The following is a 24,261-nucleotide window of genomic DNA, read 5'->3' as shown; positions in this document are numbered from 1 at the left end:
AATGCAGAATCTTGGGTTTCATTCCAGAACTGAATCAGAATCTGCTTTTTAATTATTTATTTTTGGCTGTGTTGGTTCTTGGTTGCTGCGGGGGCTTTTCTCTAGTTATCGTGTGTGCAGGCTTCTCATTGTGGTGGCTTGTCTTGTTGCAGAGCATGGGCTCTAGGGCACACAGGCATCAGTGTGTATGGGCTCAGTAGTTGTGGTTCCCAGGCTGTAGAGCACAGGTTCAATTATAATTGTGGCTTAGTTGCTCCACAGCACGTCAGAACTTCCTGGACCAGGGCTAGAATCTGTGTCTCCTATATTGGTAGGCAGATTCTTTACCACTGAGCCATAAAGGAAACCCAGAATCTGCTTTATAATCTCCAAGTAACTCATATGTACATTAAGTTTGAGGCACTGAGATAAACAGATGTGAGTGCAGCTTCACCCTTGGTTTATTTGTGCTGATGATGATATGCTAGGGGAAACAAGGAGCAGATATCCTGCCTGTGATGTTCTCAAGATCCCAGGCTATTGAGCACTCCATTTTTAATGTATAATTTAAATCCTTTCCCAAATAACTCCTTATACCCCACACAAATTCCTAATTCCACGCCAGACACCAGGTGCTCTGAACATATGAATATCATGGTATCATATGAGATAAACTATAAGCTTCCTTTTAGTTTTAAAATTATTTTACATATCATAGCCACACTTCATCTGCACAGAAAATCAGCCCAAGTGGAATGAAATTCAGTCAGTACCAAAAATAATGATAAGAATAATTTTGTAGTTAGCCACACACACACACACACACACACAGTTATTTGCTCTTGGGTCAGCTTTAGAGGGTGCTACTCTGTCTTTCTAACTACTAACAATTTCAGTGTTTTGAAGCTGCTATACGTGATTATGAATGGTTTATGAGCTACTTTTTTACCCTTTTGTGCAAAACCAAACTGAAATTCATTTAAATGAATTAAGTCACTTGAAGGAATCTGAGTGGAAGCTTGAGGGAATTTGTCTCCATATGTTAATGTGTAACCAATTTCCGAAGAGGTGGAGGTTCTGAGGAGTAAGGCAAGTTAGCGACAAATTGATCACACAGATACCTATCGGTTGCATCAGTTTTAATGGAAAAATTTGATAACATTATTTAAAGACCAACGATGCTTTTTGATTCAGTCTGTTATCTTATACCAAGACTAGAATCTCGTCGACCTGCTGGTGGCTTTTTATGAGCCCGTGCTTTTTAAGCACTGTTGCCTACTGGGCCGACTTCGGCGGTCAAGGATGGGGAGAAAACGCCCTTTGATCTCTGTTTAAACTAACCGGTCCTGTGGGTGTACTCCACCACCGCTGGGAGAACCGAAATTGCGGAGGCCTGAGGCGTCTCAAATTGAACGGTTAGGGTTTTTAAGCTGCACAGGGAGAAATGTTCGCGACGTTACAGCTGATGGTCCCCGGGGTCTGATGTCTCCCCTCCCCATGCCTGGTCGGCTCACCATCGTTAATCGCCTCTCTCTCTCTTCAGGTTAGCCCACCAGACGCCCACTCTCAGTCCTTCCCTCTCCTCGGCTCCAGGACTTCCGCGCTCTCCCACGCCTCTCTCGTCCCCCCTTTACCGCTCTTCTTTCTTTCCAGCCGGCCTCTCATTGCCCTCCCCTTCCCTTTCCTCCTTTTCCTTTTCCTTGCGCCCTCTCCTTCCTCACCTCACCCTCCAGCCCAGCCCACTCCGCGCTCTCTTTTCTCAGTCCTCAGATTCGCGCTCCCGCGGCAAACGCCGCCTCCGCTCTCGCAGGGAGACGCTGGGCTGGAAGGTTTTGAGAGGCTGCGCGCAGGCGCAACGCGCGGCGCGCGCGCGCGGGCAGGCCGGGCGTCCACGCAGGCGCGCGCGGCTCGGGTTTCGCTCCCGCGCGGGCAGCGGGACGTTCTTCTGCTCCCTCGGTCAGGGCTGAGGGCCCCACGGCTATAGTGGGGGAGGCATCATGTTACTCCACTCTGTCAATCTCTGGAACCTGGCGTTTTATGCCCTCATGGTCTTCATGGCCACCCTGGGGCTATGGGACGTCTTCTTCGGCTTTGAGGAAAATAAGTGCAGTATGAGCTACATGTTTGAGTACCCGGAGTATCAGGTGAGGTTCTGCCCTCCCTTCGTGGCCGCTCCAAGGCTCGGGCCCCTCCAGCCTTACCCTTCGGTGCGTTTCCCCTGCCTCGGCTCCCCGCGCCTCTCCCTTCCCCTTACCCCTACTGCGTCTCTGCTTTCTTGGCCCCATAATACTTCGCAGCCCCCCGCGATCCCCTTCTCTTGCCCTTTGTGTCCTGTCTTCTCGGTGGGGTCCTTGATAGATGGTTCCCGGAGCATCCCCCCCCGCCCCCCTCGAGGTTGCTCCCAGTTCCTCCGCCCCGTTCGCGGTCCCGAATCCCGAGCAGAGAAGGGCCGGGCCCGACGCCCCTCATCCCCGGATACTCAGCTCCAGTCCCTTTCCCCAAATCCTTCCTCCCATCCTTCCTGCCTTAACAGGTGCTCCGAGCCCTCCTTTGCTTCCCACACGCCGAAATTCTTCCCCTCCCGCCCAGTAGTTTGAGTGTCAGCTCTTGCTTTTCTAGAAGGGAACCAAGCTTCTACAGAGCGTATATTGCCTAGATAGTTCCCAGGTCTGCTTTAGAGACTTCAGGGATTTACCTGTATGTGAAAGGCTAACCTGATGAGTAAGTAAATGAGGAACTAACTCATTTCTCTCCTGGGAAGGTTTTGCGGAGCCCCCTAGTCTTGCAGGTCCTGGGTCGGTGCCTGTGCTTGCTTCCTGTATAGAGGCGTGTCGCCCCTTACCGGTTGAATGTAAAATCTATTTCCTGGTGGTGGTTTTGTTTTCTCCCTGTATTTGGAATTTTAAAAAGACCCGGCCCTTCTTTCTATCTCTCCGCCCCCACCTTTCTTTATGTTTTCGATATTTTCAGTCACAGTTGCTTTATCGGTTCAGCATAGTAGACTCTAGAATTTCATTCATGACCAGCTGTAAAAAGAGTGACAAATTACACAGGCATCCAAAGAAATTTCACCGGAATGATTCTTTCCTTTCTAAATGCATCTCCTAATTATGGAATATATATTTTAATGATAACTCCCTACCGTAAAAAGTATGTGTACTATAATACATACTGATAAGATGCATTTAAAACCATAGAAAATTTATTTGAGGTGAGGGATGCAGATCCTGGTTGTTGCCGTGTACAGGTCATTATGGAGGAATATTATTTGATTATCCTGCTATTTTTTAGATCTTAAAACTACTTAAGATTTAAATTGCTGAAGAACATTCTTTCCCATGGGCAAAATTCAAATTTAGATTTCATTTGTTTTGATATCTACCTTGCGTGGGATTGAGATTTGATTTGTTTTGAGATCTTTACCTTGGATCAGTGCTTATATGGAAGCTTTTGATATCAGATACTATTGAGCGAACAGATTTTAGCATATTACAGTGGTCTTTTAATTTCTAAATGAATATGCTGGTTTATGTTTATCAGAGGCTGCATATAGTTAAATATATGGGCTTTTAGTTTAAATTTTTTAAAAACTGAAAATAGAGCCTTTATAATCTTTTATTTTTCTTTGGTTTAATTAGAAAACTCCCAGTAGATTGAAATAGGTCGTTTTAGTTTTGTACTGCATTGAAGAATTTAGTTAAAATGGAAACAATACAGTACTAATTCCCATTTATTTTTGGATTATCCACAATTATTGAAGCTATCTTAACATTTCAAGTAGTAGAAATCACTTAGTGTTGGGAACAAAGCAGCATAATATTGACTGGAAAGACACAGAAAATTAGTGTAGCTAATGCAAAAAAGCTGTTTGGGTTTTTTTGTTGTTGTTGAATAGTCTTATTTATTTTTGCTGTTTGGGGGTTTATTTATTTTTGAGGTTTTATACTTACGTTAATAATACGTTAGTACTGTAATATTAGAGTGGCAGGAGTTTTGATACACATTTTCAATAAATGTTTATCTTTATGGTGTAAAAAGTGTTTATTCATTACAGTATTTGTGTTTGACTCTTCATTTTATTGTGCACACTAGGTTGCAGAAGCTGCCTACAGAAATGAGTCATTTTGAGTATAATTGAGATTTCTGGATAACTGGGGGCTTTCTATTAAGAACCAATTATTTGTTTAAAGTATTCTAAACATATTTTTATATTGCTTTTAGTTATATTTTATATTAAGCTCTAATTGTTCACACATTGGTATCCAGCGTATGGAATATCCTAGTTACTGTTTTTTTTTTTTCTCTTTCTTGATGCTTTTCTTCTTTTTTTACTTCTTGTTTACATATTCTTTAGCAGAATTTTAGAGGCATTTAAAAGGTTGGTTGAAACATGCTCAGTTTTATTTTCCACTCTAAAAATAAAATGTGGCACAGGAATTTGAAACCCTAAAAATTGTTTTGAATTAAAATTTTTTTTTATTATTTCTTGATCCTCTACCTTTGGTTTTCCTATATTCACTTATTCAGAGTTAGTTGAACATCTCACAAACCTACCAGGCAAAATATACATTACCCATGAAAGCTTTTGCCTTACATTTTAGCCAAATTGTAGAATTTGAGACAAAAACATCTGTGTTGTTTTTTTTCATACAATAATTTATTTGACTGTAGATATGTCACTTCCTCTATGAAAGGAAATGCTGATATTGGGAAATGAAAATCACTTATTTTGTTACTAAGTGTGATGTTTATTTAGTATATCATTTAATGACTTCTCTGTGTAAGTAAATTTTAGATATGGGATTTGGGTGAGGAGGAATTAGAGATAAATCAGATGTTGTGCCTTTAAATTTGTCTTTAAAGTATAATGAGGGAGACAGGAATGAAATGAATAGGCAAAATATGTGTTGAACATTATAATTTCACTGTAAGAGTATGTACAAGGCTCTTCACAGAAGAGAACAGCCATGTTCATCTTGGGTAGTCAACGGTTATAGAGAAGAGGTTGTGTACTGGGCAATGTAGGATATGTATGTAGTTCACACAGTGCCGAAACAAGAAAATTGCAGGAATAAAGAACATTTGTGAAGGTAGGAAGGCACCAGGATACTATTCCATAAGTAGTATTTATATTATGTTATCATTTTTATGAAAAGGAGAAAATAACCTAAGACACATTTGCTTATATTTGTGTATATTGTACATGTAAACTACTTCTGGAAGCACAAACTGCTAACATTGATTGCCTTCTGAGTAGGTAATTGGATAACTAATGAACCCAAGGGTAGTAGAGCTTTTTCAGTATATACCGTGTTGAATCTTGAATTTTGGAACATATTAAAACATTTAAAATATGGCATATATAAGTTATAAGGAAGTAGGTAAGAATAATTAGAACCAGGTTTTAAAGGACCTCTCAAGTGTTTATCATCTGTGTGTGTAGTGAAGAAACACATAAGCTATATATTTTAACAAGGTTATTTCTTGACAGCAGTATGGACTATGGATTGTTAGTCTTTGGTAGGGGAGAGTTCTCATTTAAAATAATCAATTTAAAATATATTGGAGTCCTGTTGCTATAAATATTTTCTTTTTTTAAACTCCTTGACCATCTTCTGTTTTTTAAACATCATCCTTTTTGTGTACCTATATCTTTTCTGTCCTCAATCGAGGCAATACCCTTCCTGTCTTTTCCTGCCATTTACTCCCAACTTGAATTTTGTTGGAAACACAGTTTTGCCATTGCCTATGATTCCCACTTTATGTTTTTGTTCTATGTCTTTTTTTCCATCTTTATGCTTTTTTCTTTTCCATATTATATGCAGTCATATTTTTAAATGTACATTGTCTCACTATAAAATTGCTTTTATAATAGTGGATTATGAAATTTATCAAATAATATTCTTTTGCTTATTTTTCTGACTCCAGGGAATTAAATACTTTTTTGGATATATTTGATTGTTTATCCTTCTTAGTTAGTTTTGAACTCGTTCAAAACTTTGTTTAGTCACCGTCCTAAAAAGAACCTACTGCATGTGTGCTACTATCTCAAATAGTGTGCTAAATTATAAGAAGTTAAGATAACTGTTCCCTTGTTCTCTCATTTTTTTCCTTGCATAATTTATACCTAAAGAACAAAATATTGCATCCTTTTTATTTTTGATTATGTACTGTGCATAATTAATATTGGGACTAATTTGAGTTGAGTTAAATAAACACATCTTAAAGCAAATAGTTGATATCTCTGTATTTTGAATATTTGAGGAGATAAAGTTGCTAGTAACTTAAACAACAAGCTCACAGTCTCTCAAGTTGTTTTCATGGTGTTATTGGCACAGATTGTTTATGGTGCCATCCTCAAATATTCAGGAATTTGCATAAATGATCAGAATTATTCTTTTTAGAACAGTGATTTTTTTCAGTAGTCATTACCCATTTACAATTTTCAAAATTCACTCAGTAGTTAAAATTTTTACCAAGCACGTGTACATGACTAGTTTAGTTTAGTCACTCAGTCATGTCTGACTCTTTGTGACCCCATGGACTATAGCCTACCAGGCTCCTCTGTCCATGGGATTTTCCAGGCAAGAGTACTGGAGTGGGTTACCATTTCCTTCTCCAAAGGATCTATAACTGCTAGATCATTAAATCTCTTGATGTCTCTTTAAATAAAATCTACTTTCAGTATAACTGGCTTTATTTTTAATGGTCTCTCAGTTAGTCTCAGTGTTAGCTGCTCAGTCGTGTCCAACTCTTTGTGACCTCATGGACTGTAGCCCACCAGGCTCCTCTGTCCATGGAGTTCTCCAGACAAGAATACTGAAGTGGGTTGCCATTCTCTTCTCCAGGGGATATTCCCAACTCAGGGATCTAAGCCGGGTCTCCTGCATTGCAGGCAGATTCTTTACTGTCTGAGCCACCAGGGAAGCCCTTAATGGTGTCTATCCCTTAAGGGTAAAAGAGAAAAAGAAAAAAAAAGGAGCAGAAGAAGATCTTATGCTTTACTACTAATTTTATAGATGCCTACCTTTTGGGGGTGACATTAAGACTTCATTTATATTTTGTTGAAAGAAATGTCAATTACTGCTCATTTGGTAAATAATAATATGAATTGCAGAGTAGTTTTAGGCTCGCTGACAAACCATGCACCAGGTCCATGAAAACTGAAACAGGTGCTAATTCATTGGAATGTTTGTGGTGAGAAGACTGTCCATGTCTTGACCAAGTCATGGCTGTAGGATTCAGATTAATTTGTTAAGTACATTGTAGGTCAAGCGTATTAAGTTGAGAGGTAGGAAAGTTGCATTATAAAACAAACTTACTTTCCTTTGAATGATACAACAGCTTGGAGTATATGTTAGGACCTGAGTAAAAGGAGAGAGACATTACAAAACAGTTTAAAATAGCAAAAAAGAATTCATTTAATAATGGAAAGCTTTTATCATTTCTAAGTATAATTGATAAGTGATACTAAATTTAATGCATTTTCAATTATGTTAACATGGAGCATGTTGACATAAACCAGTACTTTTCTCTTGTCAGCAGCTATTTTGAGTAATTTCTATTTATTAGAATTTTAAGTAGTCTCATTTTATGTTTTCTTTAAGACTACATGGTTTAAAACTCATACAATTCAAGACGGATGCTTCATATGTGTAAACTAAAAGTAGAACTTTGTTGTTCATTAAGTGTAGTTTTTATCATCAGTAATGTTTTTATATTGTATTGTTTCAAATTTGTATAATTCAGAATTGGATATAGTGAGACTGAATTGTATTACTAAAACAGATTAAAGTGAAATTGCTTTCTCTTTCCTATAGAAAATTGAACTTCCAAAGAAACTGGCAAAACGCTATCCTGCGTATGAATTGTATCTTTATGGAGAAGGGTCCTATGCTGAAGAACACAAAGTTCTCCCTTTAACGGGTATTCCTGTTCTCTTTCTTCCTGGTAATGCTGGAAGTTATAAGCAAGGTAAGTCTCAAAAATAAATTTTGAAAGCTGTGAAATTCAGTTGAAGAATTAATTCAGATACATACTCTGCATTAACTACTTCACTACACATACTGGGAGACACAAATATATGACATTTTATCTGAGAGAAGTATGTGACAAGTATATAAAAAAAAAAAAAGTTGAAAGCCACTTTGCAGAGAATAAGTAGGAGAAGATAAGATGATGATAAATAGATGATACAGGGATTTGGGAATCAGCAGAGGTAAGAGGTTTATGTTAGAAATTGAGGGTACACAAAAGAGAACCTAAAGTATTGACTAGAGAAGTAAATCGGTGGTTTAAGTTTTGCTGAGCAGGAGAGGAGATTGATTTCTTTCTTTTGGAGCTATTTAAATTAGATCTAGAAATACAGAGGCAAACACAGAAAGGTGGGGTTGGGGAAGATTTGTGTACATATTCCAAATTGAAATATAGCAGTTATTCCTAGTGTAACAGTCAAGCAATGTAGAAGTAATTTCAGCTAAAATCCCTTTTTTATTGTTAAAAAAAATGATGTGTTCTTTTATATAATGAGAATAGAATTATTTCAACATTTAGTATTACTCCGGGAGATAGTAAAGGACAGGGAAGCCTGGTGTGCTGTAGTCCATGAGGTTGCAAAGAGTTGGACACAACTTAGCGACCGAACAGCAACAAAGTATAATTACTTACATGTTTATCTATTTAGCTAGCAAATATTTATGAGGTACCTACCATGAGCCAAGCAGTGTTTTAGATATTAGGTAGTATTCTAGATATTCGTATACCAGTAATGTTAAAAGTTAGAAAAATAAACGAGTAAGGGATAAAGGATAAACAAGGTCAAGAGGTGACTAGATGAAGTGGCCAGTATGAGGAGATGACATTTTGAGCAGAGGCCTGAGTATGGCAAGGGACTAAGGTATGGTACTGTTTCAGGGAAGACGTGGAAGCAGGAACATGTTTGGTGCATTCAAGGCTACTGAGACTAGAGAAAGTGAAAAGTGATGAGGATGGAAAAGTAGCCACAGGCTGTATCATAAAAGCTGTGGAAGAGACTTAGAATTTTGATTTAAATGTGATGGATAACTATTGGAGAGGTTGGGTAGGAAATTATAAACTCTGATTTTTAAAATTTAATCATTGTATTTGAAGTATAACACATAAACAGAAAAATGTGTAGACTATCACTATTTGGTTAAAAATGATTATAGAGTGAGTACCCAGGGGCCATACTCAAGTCAAGAAGTAGAAGGTCGTCAGCGCCCTGGAAGGGCCCCTATGTGCCCTTGCCTGACTAAAACTCCCTCCCTCCCTTCTAGATGAAGCCACAATCCTAAGTTTAAGGTAGTCATTTTCTTTACTTTCTTTATAGTTTTAGCATCTTAGTGTGCATCTCTAATTCATTCTACTTATTTGGGGCTATTAAGGAAATTTTTTTTTAAAGAGGAGCTGATATTTTTTATTTTATTATTATTTTTATTTTTGGCCTTGCCACTCAGTGTGTGGACTCTTAGTTTCCCAACCAGGGATTGAACCTGTGTCCCCTGCAGTGGATGCATCAAGTTTTAACTACTGGACCACCAAGGAAGTCCCAATTTGGGGCTGTTTTAAACTTTTCACTGTAATCACTCAGTGTATATTATTCTGTGACTGGCTTCTTCCGCTTAACATTTTTTTTTAATCTAGTAAAAGTAACTTTTACTGATTTTTTATCTTAGATCTTTTAAAAAATTGAAGAATAGTTGATTTACAGTGTTGTGTTAGTTACAGGTATACAGCAAAGTGATTCAGTTTTATACACACACACACACACACACACACACACACACACACATACATATATATTAGTGCTTTCTAGGAATTAGGAGGAAGAGAATAATGAAGAGTAACTGCTAATGAGTAAAGGGTTTTCTTTTGGGAGTGATTAAAAAATGTCTGAAGTTAGATTGCAGAAAACGATGTATACCTCTGACTATGAAAAATATAATTAAATTGTATGCTTTGCACAATGAGTTACATAGTTTGTGAATTATATATGTTTAAAAAAATGGAGTGGCAAACAAATGTTTTGTTTACTAAACCTAAAACCTAGAGAGTATAATTGTGGGAAATGGGAATTACATTTGAAATTAAGAGACCAGCAACTTAAAAAATTGTTTCTATACATATATATATACACACACTTTATCACTATATATGTATAGTATATGTGACATATTTATCACAATATATGTATATTACTTACATACATGTATATGCTTTATCACAACGTTCAACGGTAGAAGCAGAGAGCCTGTTTAGGAAATTATTAGAGTAGTTCAGGCAAGAGATGATGATGCTTGGATTAGGAAGGTAGTGGTGGAAGTGGTGAAGAAGGCTTGATTGGGGAAATATTTAGAAGGTAGAGCATGACAAGATTTACTTACAGTGATGTCATGTGTAAGAAAAAAGGACAAATCTTCCATGAGTATTTAAAACCACTGTGATGAGCTGTAATGAGCAGACATTTCTTGTAGGATTTTCTCACTCTTAAAATCCTCAAATTTGACAAAGTTCCTACTTCTTATTGCGCAAGGATTCCTTTCTTCCCTTTTAGCTGTTGTTGCCCCTGCTGAAGGGGAAACAGGTAGAGAATGAATGAACCATTCACTTTATATTTAATTTTTAAAAATTTATAGAACAAGACACACAATTGGCTAGGTGGGTTTGTTCTTCTAAAGTGATATTATTAACGATGTCACCCTGAAATAGGTTTTTTTCAGAGTGTGAGATAGTTATTTGTTAAGAGACTTTGAAGCTTTAGAATAGAAGAAACTTTAAAAATTTTTATTTCATATGCACTTAATCCTTTTCCTCTGCAGTTCGTTCTATTGGCTCTATTGCGCTTAGAAAAGCCGAAGACATTGACTTCAAATACCACTTTGACTTCTTTAGCGTGAATTTCAATGAAGAACTGGTGGCACTGTATGGTGGAAGTCTTCAGAAACAGACCAAGTTTGTGCATGAATGCATTAAAACAATTCTCAAGCTCTATAAGGTATGAGATAATCATGCAAATCAATGGTGATCAGCCTACTGGTATCTTTGTTTGTTGAAGAGACTCAGCATATTTTAAATTATTTGTTTACATGAGCTTCCCAGATGGCTCAGCAGTAAAGAATCCACCTGCCAGTACAGGAGATACAGGTTTGAGCCCTAGGTCAGGAAGATCTGCTGGAGTAGGAAATGGCTGCTATACCAGTATTCTTGCCTTGCAAATTCCATGGACAGAGGAGCCTGGCAGGCTACAGTCCATGAGGTTCAAAGAGTTGTGTGTGTACACACACACATACACACACAGAGAAGTTGAAGCAAAGGTGGCACAAAGGTTTTTTTGTGTGAAATTCTATTGCATTGAATTCAGTCGTGGGTTTTGAAGTTCAAATTCAGTTTACAGGAACTCTTTCTTGTGAATTTTTGGAAAACAAATTTTTTTTTCCTTTATATACAAATTAGAAGTGCAGTGCATTTCCTAAATCCATTAGTATGGATTTGTTTAAATTATCAACTCTAATTGTGAAATTACCTATTTTTTTCCTCTAGTTTGTTAATTCTAATTGTCTAAATAACTGGTACTAGCAGCAGCAGCAGCCGCAGAGTAGACCACTTCCATATATAAACAATTATAAAACTAGTGAAACTATCTGAAGCACATGTTTTCAGATGTTGGACAACCAAATGGTAAAGGACCATGATCACTGAAAGAGGGAAAACATGTGATGGGAGCTCCATGAGGGCCCAGCTTTCTGCCTGGAAGCATTTTCCAGACCATGGGGTAAATTCTTAGAGATGAAACAGAGCAAATTGACATCACTAAGCTGAAGAAGGCAGAGGTTGGCATTTGGGACTACAGAAATGGCTAGATTTGTGGTCAGAGTAGGAGAAGAGAACCAAGAACTAGGCATAGATAGGAGCTCTAGAAATTTGATTCTTTCAGTCTTTGAGTGCTACATTTTGTATGCACAGGGCAATACAAGGCAATAGCATACCAAGGAGGAAGGGTTAGGATTAGAGAGCCAGTGTCTAATTGGTTCAGAATTAAAAGGTTAAAAAATTTATTTCCAGTAATGAATTCATTATGAGGTTTATAATTTATTTAGAAGGAAAATATATACTAATGGTGAAAAGATAGGAAGAGGAATAAATAGAATTATTCCACTACAGTAAGAAGTGTAATGTTAATTCATGATAGACTGATAAGGTTGTATATTGTAATTTCTAGAGTAACAACAAAAAAGGAGATGCAGCTAAAGAGCAAATGGAAGAGAAATACAGATCTACTTCAGAGATACTGCAGGTTCGGTTCCAGAGTGCTGCAATAAAGCAGATACTGCAGTTAAGCAAGTCTCATGAATTTTGGGGGGTCTAGTTCATATAAAGTTATGTTTGCAGTATACCGTGGACTATCAAGTGTGTGTGATAGCGTCATGTTTTTAAAAATGTGCATACCTTAATTTTAAAATATTGCTAAGAAATGCTGACCATCATTTGAACCTTCATAGTAGTAATATCAAAGGTCAGTGATCACACAGCTCACTGTAACAAATAAAATGGAAAAGTTTGAAACATTGCAATAATTATAAAAAATGTGACACAAAGTGAATAAATATTATTGGAAAATGGCACCAATAGACTTGTTCAGTGCAAAGTTGCCATAGACCTTTGATTTGTAAAAAATGCAGTATCAGTGAAGTACAATAAAATGTATTCAGTCTGAAAGGAAAGAACCGAAAGACAAATGGGACAAACAGAAAACAAATGGCAAGATGATAGAGTTCAGTGCAGCTATCAATAATTATATTAATTGTAGATGGATTAAACACTCCAATAAAAGAAAGATCTTGTCAGACTGGATTAAAAAACAAGACCCACCAAACTATATGCTAATCTGAGTACTGGAAAGCAAAAGCCATTTTAGATGTAAAAATCCTGATTAAGAAATGTAAAGGAATGGAAAAAATACACATACAAATACAGATAGTATGAAAGTTAGCATGGCAATCTTAATATCAATTAAATAGATTCTAGGACAAAGGATATTACATTGAAAAAGAGGGACATTTCTTGGTGATAAGAGTCAGCTCATCAAGAAGGCCAAGAATCTCAAGGGAGTATGCACCTAGTAACAGAGCTTCCAAGTTGATGAAGCAGAATTAACAAACTAGAGGAAAAATATGTAAATTCACAATTAGAGTTGATAATTTCAACAATCCTCTCTCAATAATTGATGAAATAAATAGAAAACCAGTAAACTATAGAAGATTTTAACACTGTTAATCAGCTTGACCTGTTGACATTTATAGAACATGCCCAACAACTGTAGAAACAAGCTGGGCTTACTGATATTTATAGGCCACACCCAACAACTGAACAAACTATGATCTCTTTCAGTGCACATGGAACATTTACTAAGATATGCCATATATTAAGCCATAAAACAAGTCTCTGTCAGGATTGAAGTCATACAGGGTTTATTTTCTGAACATAACAGAATTAAATTAGAAATCTCAACAAAAGATATCTGGAAAATCATCCAATGTTTGGAAATGACCTCTAGATAACCCAGAGGTTAAAAAGAAGATCACAGGTGAAATTTGAAAATGTTTTGAATTGAATTAAAATGAAAACATGTCATCAGAATTTTTAAGATTAAAGTAGTAGTTAGAAGTATAGTTTTAGGATTCATAAGTGAATTTAGCAGAATCACAGGTAAATGGTCAGTATTTAGAAATCAGTGATCAAATGGAAGGTGAAGTTTTGAAATGCATTTACAGTAGTATAAAAAATCTTATGGATAAATTTAGTGAAAGATGTGCAAGATCTATTCACTGAAAACTGCAAACCCTGCTGAACTGCAAACCCTGATGGTAGAAATTAAAGAAATCCAAAATAAATGAACAGACCAACTTTATGGTTTAAAATCTCAAGATTAAGATGTAAATTTTCCCCAAGTGTTAGTCGCTCAGTCGTGCCCGACTCTTTGCAACCCCATGGACTGCAGTCCACCAGGCTCCTCTGTCCATGAGATTTTCCAGGCAAGGATACTGGAGTGGGTTGCCATTTTCCTTCTCTAGGGGATCATCCCAACTCAGGGATCCAACCTGGGTTTCCTGCACTGCAGGCAGATTCTTTACCGACTGAGCTACAAGGTAATCCCAAATTTTCCCCAAATAGACCAGTAGATTTAATGCTCTACAAATCAAATACCAGTAGTTCTTTTTTTAAAATTGATATGCTTATGTGGAAAGAATCAAAGCAACAAATAATTTTAAAAAAGACCCATCTTGGCAAAGAACAAAGTTGGAGGTCCTGCATTGCCTGATTCAAGACTTAACTGTAAAGCTACAGTCATCCAGTCACTGGTATTCCTGTGTATCTTGAAAATGAAATTTAGGTGTCTTGATTTGTTGCCTAAGTCAGCATTTTAAAATTACTTCAAAAAAAAAAAAATAAAATTACTTCAAATATTTTTTAGCTTAAATCTACACTTATTGTAGGATGAAACGAGCCGTAAGATGAAACAGAACCTTTTACATATCTGATAGTTATTAGATAAGATAAATTAGACGTGATTTCAAAATGAGATTTAATTCCATAAATGTCTTTCCCAAAAAACAATTGTGTCTCTAATGTTATGTATTAGGTGCTTTGTTTTCGTTCTTTTTGTTGTTGTTGTTGTCTTGTTTTCTCTAACAAATACATGTTACATTTTTAATAAAACTAATAGACTTTCTTTTAAATTGAGGCTTTTAGAAAGTATTATTTCTGTTACAAGCAAGTACAATTAAGAGACAACTCAGTCTTGTTGAATGGATATGACTTGGGTATGGGAAAGTGAGAAGACATTTTAGATGGAAGAAACCACATTCGTTCATCATGTGAGTCTGCATGCAAATATAGGAATGAATAAAACAGAAATCTAAGCTCTCATGGAACTATGTTCCAATAGGGAGAGGCAGGCAGAAAACATCATAAACAAGAAAAATACATACTTTCTTGTGATAAATACCAGGAGTTAAAAACAGAAAAGGGAGATAGGTAGTTGAAGGTAGACTATAATTATAAATAAATAAGGGCACCCAGTGAAGACCTCTGTTGAGACACAGACAATTTGATACAAACTAAGGACATGAGGGAGTGGCTTCCCTGGTGGCTCAGAGGTTAAAGCATCTGCCTGCAATGCAGGAGACCCAGGTTCGATCCCTGGGTTGGGAAGATCCCCTGGAGAAGGAAATGGCAACCCACTCCAGTATTCTTGCCTGGAGAATCCCATGGACAGAGAATCCTGGTGGGCTACAGTCCATGGGGTCGCAAAGAGTCAGACACGACTGAGCGACTTCACTTACTTACTTACTTAGCCTATTTAGATACCTAGCGAAAGTACTGTAGGAAGAGGAAACAAATATATGAGGCAAACACATGGGTCCTGTATTTCAGGAAAAACGAGTCTGGTATGGCTGGAACAGTAAGTTAGTAGAAGGAAAGTTTGGGAGGAAGGTAGTTTATAGAGTCTTGCAGGCAATTTTAAGAATTTTGCCTTTTATTAAATGATACAGAAAGCCACTAAAGAGGTTTTTGAACGAAGGAATAACGTGTTCTGTTTTAGGTTTTTTTCTTTTTAATTTTTATTTATTTTTGGCTCTGCTGGGTCTTTGTTGCTGCTTGGGCTTTTTCTCTAGTAGTTGAGAGCAGGGACTACTCTCCATTGCAGTGCATGGACTTCTCATTGCAGTGCTTCTCTTGTTGCAGAGCATGGGTTCTAGGCATTCCGGCTTCAGTAGCGCAGGCTCAATAGTTGTGACCCACGGTCTTAGTTGCTTTGCAACATGTGGAATCTTCCTGGTCTAGGGATCTAACCTGTGTCTCCTTTGTTCACAGACAAATTCTTTACCATTTAACCCTGTTTTAGGTTATAACAGTATCATTCTGGTGTCAGTGTGCTTTTGAGGATAAACTGAAGGGATGTAAAGGTAGAAGCAGAGACACCAGTTAGGAAGCTATTGAAGTAACTTTGGCAAGGTAATTTTGGTTTGGATCAAGTTAATAGCAGTGGAAATGATAGGAAATGGTCAGACTGGTATAAATCTCAAAGGCAAAAGGAGTTGCTGGCAGTTCAGGTATGGAGGGGAAATGTGAGAGAAAAAAAAGAGTTAAGGGTGACCCAAACTAGAAAAAGGGGTTCCTTGGTGGCTCAGATGGTAAAGAATCTGCCTGCAATGCAGGAGACCCAGATTCGACCCAGGGGTCAGGAAGATCGCCTGGAGAAGGGCATGGCAAGCCACTGCAGTATTCTTGCCTGGAGAACTCTGTGGACAGAGGAGCCTGGTGGGCTATAGTCCATGGGGTCGCAAAGAGTCAGACATGACTGAGAGACTAACACTTTACTTCAGTTCAAACTAGAAAAACTAAAATAATTTAATTATGATTAGCCAGGGTGGGGAGAAATGTAGGAGGAACAGATCTAAAGGATATTAAGAGTTCAGTTCTAGACAGATTGTATTTAAGGTACATTTTAGACATCCCAAGTGTAGCTAGCATGCAGTTGTAGTCGCGGGTGCAGGAGGGCCGAGAGGAGCTACTCCACATTCAAGGTCAGGAGGGGCAGCCAGTGAAGAGATACCCCTCATCCAAGGTAAGGAGCAGCGGCTGCAGTTTGCTGGAGCAGCCATGAAGAGATATCCCACGTCCAAGGTAAGAGAAACCCAAGTAAGACAGTAGGTGTTGCGAGAGGCGTCAGAGGGCAGATGCACTGAAACCATAATCACAGAAAACTAGTCAATCTAATCAAACCTACCACAGCCTTGTCTAACTCAATGAAACTAAGCCATGCCCTGTGAGGCCACCCGAGATGGGTGGGTCATGGCGGAGAGGTCTGACAGAATGTGGTCCACTGGAGAAGGGAATGGCAAACCGCTTCAGTATTCTTGCCTTGAGAGCCCCATGAACAGTATAAAAAGGCAAAATGATAGGATACTGAAAGAGGAACTCCCTAGGTCGGTAGGTGCCCAATATGCTACTGGAGATCAGTGGAGAAATAACTCCAGAAAGAATGAAGGGATAGAGCGAAGCAAAAACAATACTCAGTTGTGGATGTGAAAAGCAAGGTCTGATGCTGTAAAGAGCAATATTGCATAGGAACCTGGAATGTCAGGTCCATGAATCAAGGCAAATTGGAAGTGGTCAAACAGGAGATGGCAAGAGTAAACGTCGACATTCTAGGATTCAGCGAACTAAAATGGACCAGAATGGGTGAATTTAACTCAGATGACCATTATATCTACTACTGTGGGCAGGAATCCCTTAGAAGAAATGGAGTAGCCATCATGGTCCACAAAAGAGTCTGAAATGCAGTACTTGGATGCAATCTCAAAAATGACAGAATGATCTCTGTTTGTTTCCAAGGCAAACCATTCAGTATCACAGAAATCCAAGTCCATGCCCCAACCAGTAATGCTGAAGAAGCTGAAGCTGAACGGTTCTATGAAGACCTACAAGACCTTTTAGAACTAACACCCAAAAAAGATGTCCTTTTCATTATAGGGGACTGGAATGCAAAAGTAGGAAGGCAAGAAACACCTGGGGTAACAGGCAAATTTGGCCTTGGAGTACGGAATGAAGCAGGGCAAAGGCTAATAGAGTTTGCCAAGAAAATGCACTGGTCATAACAAACACCCTCTTTTAACAACACAAGAGAAGACTCTATACATGGACATCACCAGATGGTCAACACCGAAATCAGATTGATTATATTCTTTGCAGTCAAAGATGGAGAAGCTCTATACAGTCAGCAAAAACAAGACTGGGAGCTGACTGTGACTCAGATCATGAACTCCTTATTGCCAAATTCAGAATTATATTGAAGAAAGTAGGGAAAACCACTAGACTATTCACGTATGACCTAAATCAAATTCCTTATGATTATACAGTGTAAGTGAGAAATAGATTTAAGGGACTAGATCTGATAGATAGAGTGCCTGATGAACTTTGGACGGAGGTTCATGACACTGTACAGGAGACAGGTATCAAGACCATCCCCATGGAAAAGAAATGCAAAAAAGCGAAATGGCTGTCTGGGGAGGCCTTACAAATAGCTGTGAAAAGAAAAGAAGCAAGAAGCAAAGGAGAAAAGGAAAGATATAAGCATCTGAATGCAGAGTTCCAAAGAATAGCAAGGAGAGATAAGAAAGCCTTCCTCAGTGATCAATGCAAAGAAATAGATGAAAACAACAGATGGGAAAGACTAGAGATCTCTTCAAGAAAATTAGAGATACCAAGGGAACATTTCATGCAAAGATGGGCTCAATAAAGGACAGAAATGGTATGGACCTAACAGAAGCATTAGATATTAAGAAGAGGTGGCAAGAATACACAGAAAACTGTACAAAAAAGATATTCATGACCCAGATAATCATGATGGTGTGATCACTTACCTAGAGCCGGACATCCTGGAATGTGAAGTCAAGTGGGCCTTAGAAAGCATCCCTACGAACAAAGCTAGTGGAGGTGATGGAATTCCAGTTGAGCTATTTCAAATTCTGAAATGATGCTGTGAAAGTGCTGCACTCAATATGCCAGCAAATGTGGAAAACTCAGCAGTGGCCACAGGACTGGAAAAGGTCAGTTTTCATTCCAGTCCCAAAGAAAGGCAATGCCAAAGAATGCTCAGACTACCGCACAATTGCACTCATCTCACATGCTAGTAAAGTAATGCTCAAAATTCTCCAAGCCAGGCTTCAGCAATACGTGAACCATGAACTTCCAGATGTTCAAGCTGGTTTTAGAAAAGGCAGAGGAACCAGAGATCAAATTGCCATCATCCGCTGGATCATGGAAAAAGGAAGAAAATTCCAGAAAAACATCTATTTCTGCTTTATTGACTATGCCAAAGCCTTTAACTGTGTGGATCACAATAAACTGTGGAAAATTCTGAAGGAGATGGCAATACCAGAGCACCTGACCTGCCTCTTGAGAAACCTATATGCAGGTCAGGATGGAACAGTTAGAACTGGACATGGAACAACAGACTGGTTCCAAATAGGAAAAGGAGTACGTCAAGGCTGTATATTGTCACCCTGCTTATTTAACTTCTATGCAGAGTACATCATGAGAAACTCTGGGCTGAAAGAAGCAGAAGCTGGAATCAAGATTACCGGGAGATATATCAATAACCTCAGATATGCAGATGACACCACCCTAATGGCAGAAAGTGAAGAGGAACTAAAGAGCCTCTTGATGAAAGTGAAAGAAGAGAGTGAAAAACTTGGCTTAAAGGTCAGCATTCAGAAAAGGAAGATCATGGCATCCGGTCTCATCACTTCATGGGAAATAGATGGGGAAACAGTGGAAACAGTGTCAGACTTTATTTTTTTGGGCTTCAAAATCACTGCAGATGGTGATTGCAGCCATGAAATTAAAAAACGCTTGCTCCTTGGAAGGAAAGTTATGACCAACCTAGGTAGCATATTGAAAAGCAGAGACATTACTTTGCCAACAAAGGTCTGTCTAGTCAAGGCTATGGTTTTTCCAGTGGTCATGTATGGATGTCAGAGTTGGACTGTGAAGAAAGCTGAGTGCCGAAGAATTGATGCTTTTGAACTGTGGTGTTGGAGAAGACTCTTTAGAGTTCCTTGGACAGCAAGGAGATCCAGCCAGTCCATTGTAAAGGAAATCAGTCCTGAATATTCATTGGAAGGACTGGTGTTGAAACTGAAACTCCAATACTTTGGCCACCTGATGCGAAGAACTGACTCACTGGAAAAGACCCTGATGCTAAGAAAGATTGAAGGCGGGAGGAGAAGGGAACAACAGAGGATGAGATGGTTGGATGGCATCACCAACTCAATGGACATGAGTTTGAGTAAACTCTGGGTGTTGGCGATGGACAGGGAGGCCTGGTGTGCTGCAGTCCATGGAGTCGCAGAGCTGGACATGACTGAGCAGTCGACTGAACTGAACAGAACTGAGATGTAGTTAGAGCCATGAGAGTGGATGAGATCACTAATGGGTTCAAGATGTGAAAGAAGATATTTAAGGAGTGAGGTCTGAGTCACACCAGTATTAAGAGGTGAGGGGAGATAAGAAGGAACCAGCAAGAGACTAAAAAGGAGCAGTCAGTGAGGTAAGAGGAGAACCATAAGAGTATCTCATCAAGGAAGTCAAGCAAAGCATTTTCAAAGAGGAAGAAGTGATCAACTATGTAAATTGCCATTGATAGGTCAAGTAAGGTGAGGATTGAGAATTGATCTTTAGATTCCTTGGTGACCAGGTAAGTGCAGTTTTAAAAGAGTGTTGTAGGGGAAAACCTGATCAGAATGGGTTTAAGGGTGTTTGAAAAATTGGATACAGCAAGTACTGTGCAGACAACTGTTTTTGAAGAGTTTTGCTCTCAAGGGGTATATAAAGAAAGATATGGTTGCTAAAGTAGAAGTAAAAATAAAGTTTCTACTTTTTAAGAGAGAATAACAGTGTATTTATATACTAGTAGGAATGATCTAGTAGTTGTTTTTGCTTAGTTCTCAACTGTGTCTGACTTTTTGTGACCCTTTGGACTATAGCCCACCAGGCTCCTCTGTCCATGGGATTTTTCAGATGAGACTACTGGAGTAGGTTGCCATTTCCTCCACCAGGGCATCTTCCTGACGAGGGATCGAATCCACATCTCCTGTGTCTCCTGCATTTCAGCCAGATTCTTTACTCTCTGAGCCAGTGGGGGAGACCATATTTATATACTAGTGAGAATGATCTAGTGGACAGAAACAATAATGCAAGAAGAAAGTGAGAAGAATTGCCAGAGTGATGTCCTTGAAAAGGCCAAAGCGGGTAGGTTTCAAAGCACAAATGTAGGATTTGGCTTTTGCTAAGATCAAGTATGTTTCAGAAGATCACCAGAACCATCCTCAGGCTGATGATTTTCCAGGTGGCCTTAAGCATATAGTTGTTCTTATGGTTATGATTTATTATAGTGAAAGGATACAAAGCAAAATTGGTGAAGAGAAAAGGTGCATGGGGTGAAGTCCAGAGAAACCAGGTGAAAGCTTCCCAATGTCCCCTTACAGGAAAGTCACTCTGGATATGTTTAATTCCTGCAGCAACGATTGTGACATGCATTAGAGACTCAGTAGCTAAGGTTTCTTCTAGAGGACCAGTCACCTGGACACCTTGTGCCTGTGCCTCCCATGTGCCAAAATCCCAACAAAAATAAGGCAGAAGGTACTCAACATAAACCATGTTTACAAAGCAGTTTTGGTATAATGAGCCATTTTTATAATTTAGGAAATGATGGGAACCCTTCCAAAGTCTTTGGTCGCAGACAGCAAACCAGAGCCAGCCTTGAATACAGTCAGTTATAAGGATAGCAGTCTCAGGTCTATTCTGTTAACTCTGGTTCTTCATGAAGCCCAGATTATAGTAACAGGAGAGAAGGCATGGATGAAGGATCAGTGTTGGAAGGTGATGAACAGAAGTTTGGGCCTATATGCAGATAGAAAATATTTTTTTAAAAGAAATACTTACTTTAAAAATTAAAATATGTAATTATCAGTGAATAAATGTGTGGATTGCTGACTCCTTTTTAAGCCCAGGCCCACAATAGAGAAATAATTTGATGAGATAAGATACATTGATATGATTCAATAGTACATTGCTATGGCAACTGGAATAGTTGTGGCTTTTTTGTGATACCTCCATTTTCAAATAAGTGATCTCACTTTATATATCCTATAAAATCTAATCTGATATACACCAAATGTAATCACACCTCTTACATACAATATAACAAATGGGAAAAACATGATTTGCTAGACCAAGGGTTGTGATTTTGGTTCAGAAAACCAAAGCTTAACTTTTAAAAATGCTTACAGAACACAAAGCAGTATGTATATACTAATTACAAGTGTATGAAAATGTATTCCTGTCTTATTAAGGGAGATTATATAAATAGTTTATTCTTTTTTCAATAAAATTGCTTATATGTAGAGAGAAGTATTTATTTTGTTTACTGTGATTCTAATCCTTAATCATGCCTTGATGATTTTTTTTTTTAATAGGGTCAAGAATTTGCTCCAAAAAGTGTGGCAATCATCGGTCATTCTATGGGTGGCCTTGTTGCAAGAGCATTGCTTACACTGAAAAATTTTAAACACGATCTGATCAATCTTCTTGTTACACAAGCCACACCTCATGTTGCTCCTGTGATGCCATTAGATCGTTTCATTACAGGTGAGTACTATTACATAAACTCTAACTGACCTCCCCATTGTTGTTTAGGATTAAACAAATCCTTTGTAGCTACTCCCTTTAGAGTATGCTACAGGTTTATCCATGTGTGAAGCAGCTTAGGTTTAAATCAGCACTTCCAATTCTGAGCATCTCTTTTTGTGACTTTCAGCTTAAGATTCATAACTGAAACTGCTGTTCGTTTTCTCTGCCTGTTGCATCTTAACCTGGACAGCATGTGTCCTACAACCTCTAGGCATTTGAGCTTCAGCTTAGTTGTTCTTGATGTTGACGCCTAGTCTCTGAAGTGTATTTATATTTCTGTGTTTTGTTAACTCTTCTGGCTACTCTATTCAAAATAAACTTATATTTAGGTAAAATAGTAGAAGTGCCTTTTTTTTTAAATAAATAGGTCTGCTAACACTTTATAGCAAGAAGAGATAAGAAAGCCTTCCTCAGTGATCAATGCAAAGAAATAGAGGAAAACAACAGAATGGGAAAGACTAGAGATCTCTTCAAGAAAGAGATACCAAGGGAGCATTTCATGCAAAGATAGACTCGATAAAGGACAGAAATGGTATGGACCTAACAGAAGCAGAAAATATTAAGAAGAGGTGGCAAGAATACACAGAAAAACTGTACAAAAAAGATCTTCACCACCTAGATAATCACGATGGTGTGATCACTGACCTAGAGCCAGACATCCTGGAATGTGAAGTCAAGTGGGCCTTAGAAAGCATCACTACGACAAAGCTAGTGGAGGTGATGGAATTGCAGTTGAGCTGTTTCAAATTCTGAATGATGATGCTGTGAAAGTGCTGCACTCATGCCAGCAAATGTGGAAAACTCAGCAGTGGCCACAGGACTGGAAAAGGTCAGTTTTCATTCCGATCCCAAAGAAAGGCAACGCCAGAGAATGCTCAAACTACCACACAATTGCACTCATCTCACACGCTAGTAAAGTAATGCTCAAAATTCTCCAAGCCAGGCTTCAACAATACGTGAACCGTGAACTTCCAGATGTTCAAGCTGGTTTTAGAAAAGGCAGAGAAACCAGAGATCAAATTGCCAACATCCGCTGGATCATAGAAAAAGCAAGAGAGTTCCAGAAAACCATCTATTTCTGCTTTATTGACTATGCCAAAGCCTTTAACTGTGTGGATCACAATACACTGTGGAAAATTCTGAAGGAGATGGGAATACCAGAGCACCTGACCTGCCTCTTGAGAAACCTATATACAGGTCAGGAGGCAACAGTTAGAACTGGACATGGAACAACAGACTGGTTCCAAATAGGAAAAAGAGTACGTCAAGGCTATATATTGTCACCCTGCTTATTTAACTTATATGCAGAGTACATCATGAGAAACACTGGGCTGGAAGAAGCACAAGCTGGAATCAAGATTGCCGGGAGAAATATCAATAACCTCAGATATGCAGATGACACTGCCCTTATGGCAGAAAGTGAAGAGGAACTAAAAGGCCTCTTGATGAAGGTGAAAGAGGAGAGTGAAAAAGTTGGCTTAAAGCTCAACATTCAGAAAACGAAGATCATGGCATCTGGTCCCATCACTTCATGGCAAATAGATGGGGAAACAGTGTCAGACTTTATTTTTTGGGGCTCCAAAATCACTGCAGATGGTGACTGCAGCAATGAAATTAAAAACACTTACTCCTTGGAAGGAAAGTTATGACCAGCCTAGATAGCATATTGAAAAGCAGAGACATTACCTTGCCAACAAAAGTCCATCTAGTCAAGGCTATGGTTTTTTCCAGTGGTCATGTATGGATGTGAGAGTTGGACTGTGAAGAAAGCTGAGTGCCGAAGAATTGATGCTTTTGAACTGTGGTGTTGGATAAAACTCTTGAGAGTCCCTTGGACTGCAAGGAGATCCAACCAGTCCATTCTGAAGGAGATCAGCCCTGGGTGTTCTTTGGAAGGAATGATGCTAAAGCTGAAACTCCAGTACTTTGGCCACCTCATGCGAAAAGCTGAGTCATTGGAAAAGACTCTGATGCTGGGAGGGATTGGGGGCAGGAGGAGAAGGGGAC

The 24,261-nt window shown here is 38.6% G+C and overlaps 1 protein-coding gene and 1 non-coding gene across 8 annotated transcripts in view; both read left to right on the top strand.

Annotated features, from left to right (window-relative positions):
• Positions 1-1,803: 1,803 nt before the first annotated feature.
• The window catches only part of PGAP1 (post-GPI attachment to proteins inositol deacylase 1), an 80,509-nt gene continuing 58,051 nt past the window's right edge, over positions 1,804-24,261 (top strand). For 2 of the 7 annotated variants that reach the window (XM_055572993.1, XM_055572989.1), the window contains exons 1-4: positions 1,807-2,123; positions 7,800-7,953; positions 10,818-10,993; positions 22,041-22,212. In XM_055572993.1, coding sequence (XP_055428968.1) covers positions 1,977-2,123; positions 7,800-7,953; positions 10,818-10,993; positions 22,041-22,212 — 649 coding nt within the window. In that variant the 5' untranslated portion in view covers positions 1,807-1,976. Of the gene's footprint in view, positions 2,124-7,799; positions 7,954-10,817; positions 10,994-19,845; positions 20,815-21,083; positions 21,205-22,040; positions 22,213-24,261 lie in introns of those variants that run through there. The other 5 variants (XM_055572992.1, XM_055572990.1, XM_055572991.1 and 2 more) reach the window with 5 other exon arrangements.
• TRNAC-GCA (transfer RNA cysteine (anticodon GCA)) lies at positions 15,139-15,210 on the top strand. Its single transcript has one exon. It is a non-coding gene; the product is annotated as a tRNA-Cys (tRNA).

The sequence above is a fragment of the Bubalus kerabau genome, chromosome 3 (assembly GCF_029407905.1).
Source record: "Bubalus kerabau isolate K-KA32 ecotype Philippines breed swamp buffalo chromosome 3, PCC_UOA_SB_1v2, whole genome shotgun sequence".
Taxonomy (NCBI): Eukaryota; Metazoa; Chordata; class Mammalia; order Artiodactyla; family Bovidae; genus Bubalus; species Bubalus kerabau.
This window is presented reverse-complemented; position numbering and strand designations above follow the sequence as displayed.